The 10,412-nt window shown below is 38.1% G+C and overlaps 1 protein-coding gene across 1 annotated transcript; it reads right to left on the bottom strand.

Moving 5' to 3' along the window:
- Positions 1 to 1,519: 1,519 nt before the first annotated feature.
- Positions 1,520 to 10,177, bottom strand: TMED5 (transmembrane p24 trafficking protein 5). The gene is made up of 4 exons (XM_062497411.1): positions 9,998 to 10,177; positions 7,605 to 7,702; positions 6,755 to 6,938; positions 1,520 to 4,404 (listed from the first exon to the last, which is right to left on the bottom strand). The coding sequence occupies exons 1-4, from the start codon at positions 10,175 to 10,177 to the stop codon at positions 4,186 to 4,188; spliced, it is 681 nt and encodes a 226-aa protein (XP_062353395.1). The 3' UTR covers positions 1,520 to 4,185.
- Between the last annotated feature and the right edge of the window lie 235 nt (positions 10,178 to 10,412).

The following is a 10,412-nucleotide window of genomic DNA, read 5'->3' as shown; positions in this document are numbered from 1 at the left end:
GTGTAACTCACATGCTTCTGGTGAAACTTAAGCAGTGTAGGTGGGCTTACTACTGCTACTACTTCTAAGTTGTTTTTCATTATTTTATTACTGTTTTATTATCTTTGCCTTTGATAAAAATCAACAGTTATGTGAATTGTTGGTTTTGAAAACAGTTACATAGCTTTTGATTGCATTTTAAAATTCTGTAGTGATTTGTGTAAATTGTGCTTACTCATCTGTGTACATCACTATTCCTACAGCATTCCTCCTGTATGAATAGTAAATTTCTGTGAGAGTACTACTGGAGCCAGGAGGAAAGGATGGAAAAGGAAGGGCTGAACAGAAGCTGTTTCTTAGCAGTAACTAAGAGATGTATGTTTCCTGTCTACACTGCAAGTTACTAAGTTCTCAAATGAAAGTCTCGAGAATTGTTCTTTGAAACACAGGAAAGGAACTGTTAGTTTTTAAAGACATCAGGTACAGCTCACTCTTCCTAGTTTCAGGCGGTCTAAATTAAATTTTGGGGATAATGAGCCTTTAGAACAAATAAATATTTTAAAGAAACCCCTAAAAACTCCAGAAAGGAAGCAAAAGTAATTGATGTGATTAATGCAGTAAAATCTTTAAAAATGTAAAACGGTAACACTGTGCCATATGGTTGTGATCATGGTGGTGCACCCTGACAAACAAGTGGAATTAAAGAAGGCTGTGCTGCACTGCTGAGCACGAGAAACAATGTGCCAGTCGCAGGCACAAGGGTGTTGTGTTGTGCTGCACACGAAAAGTGAAGGCAGAAGAAGTCATTTCTTGTGGTGCACGCTTGGAGAGATCAGGAAAGGGAACTTTTGCAGGCGTTTCTCATGTCTGTGTCCAAAAATAGCTTTTGAGTTTGTACTGCTCGTGTACTTTTTTACGTCAGATCACTGTTCCTTCTGCCTAGTCTGGCAACAGGACATCGTAGCATAGCACTGCATGATCTGTTTCATTGATTCAAAACACAGCATATAGGAAGTGCCTATTTCATTACTTGAACAATGTGGTTTGCAGGCTTCCGGACAGGCCCTGGTGTCTGAGGAGTCTTATGAAATGGTAAACAAGCTTGGATATATCGTGTTACTCAATTACCCAAAAAAATGCTCCAGTATTTCGAGCTTTATTCTTGGGATCTTGAGTATTATTTTATGAATAATGCAAAAATATTACATATTAATAACTAGTAGTAATTTATGAGATTCTTAATTGTGAGCTTGAGATTGTGATACTATTTCCTGTTGATGTTTGCTGCTGAAATACAGTTAAATATGTTAAGTATTTTCACTTAGACCAGAGGTTGGTATCTTTCTGATCTGACACCTGTGTGAATCTTAAATTATTTGCACTGATAAAGTTGATATTTACAGTGAATAAGAACAGAATTTGAACACTGTGTGAGGAAGTAATGAAAAAGCTGCATTAGTAAAACCAAATTTCCTGTTAGCTTAGCATTCTTATCTTTTGCAGCGTTCATAGCATTCTTCATTACAAAACAACACAAACACAGGTTTAAATTTGATTTATTGAAAATCAGTTTTGCATAATTATTCAACATCTGCAAGTCTTAAAACATTTAATTCTGAATAAAAAGTCCATTAATGAAAAAAGTAATTTATAGTCTCCTTTGTAAATTTCATACAGTGAAAAGCAATCTACTCTTCAACATCCAAGTACAATGTTACTTAACTGCAAGTTTGTAAACCAAATCCTTCACCTATCATAAACATATTCCAGCTGCCAAAGTCAATGAACCTTTCTAGTTATTCCTGCTTTCTTTTTCTCTAGTGGACCTTGAATGAAGAGCAAATACAGTCAGAGCTCTTAGTTGCAAAACAGTTATTTCTTCCAGATGAACTCTGCTGCTGATGGTTTCATTTTCCTTCTCCCAGCGATCACTGCTTGTAACGGGAGACACTGAACTGCAGCAGTCTTGCATCTTTGATCAGAGCAGGCTGTATCCAGCAGCAGGTTAAACTGGGACACCGAATGTTTTTGCCACTGATGTGTAACTATAGAGAGGCACAGCAGAGCAGCTGGGAAACCCAATCCCTTAAGGTGCCCTTGGAAAACTTGGCAGAGATTATCTGCTGGGAGTTCTAAGATGAAATCTGGACTCTAGTAGCTTGGAGAGCAGAGGTAGATGTCTTAGTCACAGCTTCTCAGAGCTGGTTCAGCATTTTGCAGAGGGTTTGGAGCATCACACATGGTGATGCAAGCAAAGATGGCATGGTATAGTGCTACTGGGAGAGGGACAGGGAAACAGCAGGAAAACCTTATTTGCTACTCTAGCTGAAAGAATTGTTTCTTCCTAGACATAGTTCTTATCATAGAAATAAGCTTTCAACTTCCAGGCAGTTTAGAATAGAAAGCATCATATGGAAGTAAGATACACAAAATCTTAAAGGGGTACAGTCTTATTTTGGACACAGCTTTGCAGAAAGATGAAGTAGCTTAACAGCCTTTGGAGCCCTCTATAAGAAGTTCTATAACAATAATAATAATACTTCTGCTTATAAAAACTATTTAGAAATATTATTGCTAGGTCCTCTTGTCTGAAGTGCTGTTTCTATGTTCTGTAGCCCTTGCTAGCATCTGTTTAATTTGAACAACATATTTCTTCAATGCACCTATTGACCCTGTTTTTATTAATAAAACAATATTTAACCACAGAAAGTCTTAAAGTTGCAACTCTGCCACTCATACAGATGACCCCACAACAGGCACAACACTACTACATATGCTTTTTTAAAACACTTTTTTAAAAAGTGTTTTTAACAACTTTTTTTAAAACTCTTACGATGAAGTGTAGTTAATGCATTTATACAACAAATTCCAAAGACTTGGCACATTGTAAAAATTATTAACTTGAAACTACTAAAAAAAAGTTAATTCCCATGCACCAGGGGTTTTGGCAAAAACTATACCCTCAATACACTGTTAAACATCACTTCATCCAGCTATTATGAATTTCTGATTTGGTATCAGCTTTGCCTTAGGGATACTACATATTGAGTTGATCATAAAAGTTACTGCTCCTGTGATTTGTGCCTTATTTAGATGAACAGCTAGGTACAGAAATAGGGGTTATATGAAGAATGTACTTATATAGCTGAAAGACTTGTGAGGGTGAGCAAAAACAGCTTTGGTTTTATATGCCCATGTAAATCACCTGACTGTTACATTAGTCATACTTGTAATAAAAATAAAGTGGAAAATAAGAGGGATTTTGAGACTACGACTAAGTTTGTTTTGGCATATCATGACACCCCCTGCCTTTATTAAAAGGAAGAAACATGAGAAATTACTTTTTTTAAAAAAATCTATTACATGAGGTTACAGTAACTAAGAATTTGCAAATCAAAGTGTACCTGTATTTGTTTGTATACCATAGAGTCACTTGTCTCATGTAACAGCCAAAAAGAAAACAGAACTGTGCAATTACAGGACAGAAGGATTTATGAACAGGAATTGTACCTATTTGCTCTAATTGTTTTTCAAAACTGCCTCAATTTCCTGATGATGGTGCTCTTTTTAAAGTGCTGATATTAGTTATATATTATAAAAAGAGATCTCATGTTCTTACATAATTTACCCAGTGTTTCTCCATGATGCCAAAGAAACAAAAACTGAGGATTTTAAAAAACATATAATTTTGAAGAGAAATGACAGTAACTACCAATCCTGTAAGCTTAGGCACATGTAAGTTTACTCGGTATTTAACAGCAACTAAACCAATGTCTAAGTTACTACTTAAACTTTATGTGAAAACAAAAAAAATGACAGTTATATTAACATTACTTTGCATATACACCAAGTGTGCTATGCATAAAGTAGGCATTAACAATCATTAACAAATCCTACAAGTACAAAAAAAAAAATAGTTAGTAGCATTTGGAAAAGTGGGAGAAGGTGGGAGGAGGCATTATGTTCATGTTTAAAAAAGACCCCAACCACAAAAGAAACCACCACAAAAAATAACAGAATACTCCCAAACACAAACACGACCAGCACTATCACATCCAAAAAGCCCAACATGAACTACAAACCTGATTTTTACTGTCTGTTCAAAAGAATCTGAAAGGTCTTTATTTTCTTTACTGTAATTTATTGCTCCCCTTCTCCCCCACACCTGTTATATTGTTATGATCAGAATATGAGCATTAACGAATATTAAGTTCTACTTTTTCTCTTATCTTCAAAGAGACTTTTCAACATGTAAACCTGAACAGCTGATACCACCACCATTACTCCCAAGTTGACCATGGACCAGAAATTCACTCTGTCAAAGTTGCTTTCTTGGATGTTTCGGTCACGAGCCTCAAATGCTCTGAGCAGGGTCTGAATCTGGACACTTTTGCTTAATCTGGCTTTGACACTGTTGATGGATTCCTGGTAAGTAACAAAAGAGTATTTTTAGAAAAAAAACCACCTGAATTAAGTGTACAGCTTGCAGGTCATAAAAAATTATGAATACTGTATTACCACCTGGAATTTCATTTCTTGATAAGGGGAGAGTTAATTTAATTTTAAAATATACAGATCCTCACACTTTTTATTAATTTGTCTAGGCTGTTTATTGTGTATTACCTAAAAAGACCTAATTAATGCAGCATTACTATTCTGCAGTAATTCTGTTTTTTCTCTTTTATAGGTAGGGAGGTATGAGAGAAACCTATTTGGACAAATAAAAAGTAGTGAATCTGCAGAACTAGTCTCAAAACAAATTATGTACTGGCAAGCAAATGTAGAGTTTTTTCTTCTGCATAATAAAATTAAGGAGTTCTCTAATGGAAGCTACCATCAGGGCTGTAGCTGTAGCAAAAGAAAAGTACAATAATGTTACATTCCTGTCTGCTTCTGCTGTTTCCACTGTAGTGGCTATAAACTGCTACTTCAGCCTTGATACAAAAGCAGAATGTTGGCAATAAATCTTGAATAGGACAACTGGAGGTCCTAGAAAGGACAGTGTGTGACCCTGAACTAGAGGAAGTACCTGAATGCTCCAGCTGCTCCAGAATCTTGCAGCTCGAGATTCACACCTTACTCTGGACTTACTAAGTAAACTGGTCCATATGATCTGTTGAAGTTTCATCTACCCCATAACAGACACTGACAACATAAAAGCTGATCTCATGAAATGCTGAATTATGTTCTTGATATAATTATAGATCCTGAAGTAACTTTTAATGAGAAAAGTAACATTTGCAGTAAGAGGAAGGTAATAATAATAAAAAAAAATTCTCTATTTCATATTTAACAAAAATATTTCACAATAGCTGTTCTGGGGAGCCAAATAATTTTATGATGATAAAAGTTCACTGTTACACAATAAGGGAAATGAACATCACTCAACAGCTTCAAACGCAAGACATAATTCCTTATTTTTGCAAGAAAATGTGTTCTCATTAAGCAATTAAACTCCTGAGTGCTTATATTATTCCTCATAAGTTTGCAGGAAAAATAACGCTTGGCAAAGTAAACAATGGGCTCAAATACTAACCATAACTTAACAAAAATTACCTATTTTGTAAGATTTTCAAGGCTCTCAAAGATAAATTCTGCATTTCTTTTTCTTTTTGGTAGAGACAGCAGTATTTAAACAGGTATCTATCAAATCCATGCAAGTATTTTTTGTGATTACTTTGAGTGGGATTTTCTTCACAACTTCACATATAAATTTTGCTTTTTTCTAAGTGTCTTGACTGCCTATTTTAAAGATCTGATGAGATTTTCAGATTCTGTATTTGGTTTTATTATTATTTAAAAGTGTTATACGCCTATAAAATACTTTAAATGTTGTTTGTTTTGTTAATTTAAAAATCTGCATTGTGTTTATGGCAATAAATAATACACTGTAATTTTCTACATGATGTATTCAGTAAGTGTGTGCAGACGTTGGGGTTTTGGGTCAGTTGTTTTAAATATATCTATTGTCTGTAGCTATGATCAAACAAATAATAGTTTACTGCATCCTAACAAACATTAAGAACAGTGGTACTGGAGCACCAAGCAACACTTTGCTTCTACAGTAATCTCAGTATGTAATGATCATAAGTAAGATAAATAAGGAATCGTAAATCATAAATAAGGAACAAGAGCTCTGACTCAGCAGGTAATCTGAATCCTACATCAAACAGGCTCAGCATACAGTTTAAGCAAACATAACCACTCCATGTCTGCAAAGATGAACCTGTACTTTATGCAAATTAACTTGCATTCTGTTTATCAGTTTGAAAAGATGTAATAAAATTTGGGGGCAAAGAACTTAATATAGTAATATCTAATTTACTGAAGACAGAAACAGTAAACCATACTTCTGCAAAGATGTGATGAAGAGGCTAACACAGTACTTTATCTTTAAACAGTGATAAAAATTATGCAGTAATTCCAACTACATCATTGTGGCTAAATAATATTTTAATGCTCAAAGTATTCATTGCTGCTAATGAAGAATATCCCATTTTAGCAGAAGGAAGAAAGGAAGCTGAATTGGAAACCAAGTGACTGAGAGCTAGGCCGTTTCTTCTTGCTGATGAAGGGCCTATTCTGAAAAGATCTTCAAGTTTCTGTGTGTGAACAAGAGATCCATGGTGCTAGAGTTCCTGTATTAGTAACAGCAATATATGGAACTGGAACACATTCCAGGATGATGCAACAGAACAAGGCAGAATGGCTACATGACGCTGAGGTTTTTTTCCAAATGCTCTTATATTGATCAGAATGAAAGATTAATACTAACCAGAATATCTTCCAATTTCATGTCTAGGAGATCTGTGCCTGTAACATACTTCTTCCAATCTTCCTCATCTTGACCATCTTCTCCCATATTGTCCAGGATCAGTTCAAAGAAAATCACCTTTTCAGAAATGGTACTAAATGTGTTGTCAAAGCAGAACATGTAATCCCCATCTTCTGTTTCCACCCTGTGTATATAAGCAAAACATGATTAACTACACTTTCTGTGCTGGCTCTCAAAAAAGTCAGTTTTTGTAAGCACACCTTTCCCTTTAAGACTGACAACTGTGTCCAATTAGAAATAACCAAATCTTCTTTTGGTATAAAAATAAGAACTCTAAAGACACCTTACAGTTACACAGTCACAGCAAAACAATCCCACTTACTCCAAATGCTCAAAATGATGAAGACAGCTTTCATTTCTTTTTGAGTATTTTGTAACGATTAAAAAAAATGCACAATAAGTGTAATTCTTATCCTGTAGAGTAAAATCACAGCAAATATTACATAATTTGACAAAAGGATCGGAAAAATAGAGTACCTTTTAGCTTATTTCACATGATCTTTTGCTATTAGATATGGAGACCTTTTACAACTCCATAACAATTCTTTTAATCCACTGAACATTAACAGCTATCATTAAAACAAAAATACCCTTTGCTTCATGGTACAATTCACATAAAAAGCATTCAGTGTTTATAAAAACAAAATTGGTATTCTCAAATGGTCCTATTAGAAAGTCTTTTGTAAAACTTAGGAATAAAAAGTACTCAACCTTCATTTACTTATATTTGCTGAAGAAACCAGAAAAGTTCTTTATATAACGCTTCTGAGTTTCAAGATTTTAAACTTACGTATGAACTCCATCTGATTTTCTTTCATCAAAAACTAGAGTTTCACCTTTTGGGGACAGCAGATGAAAATCAACATCTAATCCTGCTCCATCCAGAACCTGTGTAAAACAAACAAAAATAACCAACCTCAGACCATTAGATTTCCTGATTTCATTGCTGACAGCAACATTTTTAAGGAAGGCAAATGTTTTTAGGTAAGGGAACGGACAGATAAAGAATCTGAAAGATTAATCTGTCTGGATGAGCTGACACCAAATGAACTGGAAACAGATGAAAAAATGGCTTGACCTAAGAGCATTTTAGCAATCTCAGAATTTTAAACTAAATGCAATCTAAACCTGCCAGGCTTGGCTTAAATTGAACTGTTCCCTAATTATTTTTAAGAATGGGTGCAGTTTTATCAACAGGCAGGGTTAGACAATCTGTAAAATTACCAACAAGAGATGACTAGATCTGGCCTTTCTATGGCTGACGTGACTGATTGGTAAGTACTTGCAGCACTCCCATTTCAGTGGTAGAATTGTTCTAACAAGTCACTTTTCTGTATATACATGTTACACATATTTGTACACTATGTGCTTGTCACCCCTAAGATTTCTTTGTTGGGTGAAGTAACAATGTTGAAGACAGGACCAAACCTCTTATGCCAGTCAAAGCTGTACCACAAGACCTTCTCACCTCTTCATGCACGTTTAAGGTCTGAATTCTACCAGGGCATTCTCTTTTCCCAAAGGTAGAAGGAATTGAAGGCGCTTCATCTTCCTAAATTCTCAGGGAGTGTCTAGAGCATTACAAAGCTGTGCTGTTTTAACTGTGTAACACAGCTACAGCGGTATCACCACACCTATTGTGTTGCAGAAATTCTTTAGAGGGAAGGTAGTAATTTCATAAAGAGGTGGAGAGGGATCATTTTTATGACATTACTTAAGTCTATGCTAGGGCAATTTTTAGTTTGCTTGTTTCCCTGTGAGCTTTCTGAGTGCAGCAGACTGCTGCTGCTGAAAAGAAGGGCAAAGTTTACACTGATTCAAACTGACACTGAAGACTTACAAAAAAAAAAAAAAAGAAAAAAAACAAACAAAAAGACAAAGAAAATTACTAACTAACAGCTGATCAAATTAAAAACCACGCGTAGTGACGTATCTTTAGGGCTATGCTCCAGTGTCTAAACACCCAGAAAAGAACCTTTGTATTACCATAAAGTTTACCTTATGTCTTTGGAGAATGACCTGCATCCTATCTTAAACATTCTTATGCTTTAGCCACTAACATAATTAAGCAGAAAATAAATCTAATTGCAGTAATATACAGAGCTCCTTTTCTACACATCCAAATAGAAAACCAAATCATTACCGTTAACAGTAGTGCTAAGAAATTTATGCCTGAGTAGAAATAGGTTACGTATATAATATTATCCACGCTAGTCCTTTCTAAAATAATGTCTTTATTTAGCTTATGATCAAACTAAAATCCTACTCTGTGCAAAATAAACTTCTGTTTGGCTTAGACAGGGCTCTAAACTAAGCTTGAACACCTCTCTTTCATTCTTGTTCAGTTCTGCTTGTAATAGTATTAGAAATCATAAAAAACCAGGAATTTCAGCTTTGTGTTTCAGTTGGGAAACAGAGGGGGAAAATAGATGGAAGAGGAAGAGAGACAGATCCTGGCCCACTTCAAGGCACAGTGATAGGGTGGGAGAATATTCAGAATATTGTCTCACTGTACCTATTTCACTGAAAAAAAGCCTTTGTTTTAAAGAGGAAAAATAGTCTGAGATGGAGATCTATTCCAGACATCTATGGGAAAATCGAATCTTCTCAAGAAGGACATCAAAATCTTAATGACAGTCGGTGAAACTGGGCTGCTTCTGTAAAACTTCTGTCATTAAGATGAAAGGTGTTTTAATATCAGCACAAAGATAGGCAAGTAGGCGCTCAGTGCATCAGCGTAACATTCCTTCCGCTTTAGAGCTACAACACAAGGTCACAACCGTGAATTTTCCACATTCTGCCCTTTTAAAGGATGGCGACTTGAGCTCTTCTAAAGTAGAAACAAAAAACTCTCCCAAACCACTAACGGAACGTATTATAACAATTGAAAAGGCCGGTGAGTTAATTTTGAACCCCCGAAGGCAGAACTCGTAACAGCGTACAATTCCAACGTGGCTTTGCGGGCAGAACTGGGGCTGGCAGCAGGGCACCGCGTCCCTCGGCACACGCTGCCCCTCAGGGCCGAGCCCGCGGGAAGGCAGGACCGAGCCGCGGGCAGCAGGGCCGGCCGGGGCCGCTCTACAGGGGGCCGGGCAGGCGGCAGCGCCGCCGTCACGGCGGGCGCCGGACCTCGGCTCCCATCGGGATACCCCGCGGGGGACGCCCCCTCCCGCCCTGCCCGACCTGGTACTCGAGCTCCAGCGAGGCCTCCTTGCGCATGGGCTGGTAGAAGCACTCCTTGCGGCCGGCGGGCAGCGTGAAGGTGAAGTCGCTGTCCAGGGAGGGGCTGAACTCGGCGGCGCGGGGCGGCGGCAGCAGCAGCGCGAGGCACCCGAGCGGCACCAGCAACAGCCGCGGCCCCATCGCGGCAGCGCCACGGAGCGCGGAGCCCCCGCGCGCGCACGCACGCAACGAGGGGGCGGGGCGCCCCGAGCGGGGCGGGGCCGGAGTCGCTCCGCCCCCTCCGCCCCGCCGCACCAATCGCCGCCCCGGCAGCGCCGCGCCGCGCCCGCCCACAATGCACCGCGGCGGCGCGCGCTGCTCCCGCCTCCAGCGCGCCGGCGGCGGGGCCGCGCCTGCGCCGTAGAGGGCGCCGCGC

The sequence above is a fragment of the Cinclus cinclus genome, chromosome 8 (genome assembly GCF_963662255.1).
Source record: "Cinclus cinclus chromosome 8, bCinCin1.1, whole genome shotgun sequence".
Taxonomy (NCBI): Eukaryota; Metazoa; Chordata; class Aves; order Passeriformes; family Cinclidae; genus Cinclus; species Cinclus cinclus.
The sequence above is the reverse complement of the archived record's forward strand: the minus strand, read 5'-3'. Positions and strand labels throughout refer to the sequence as shown.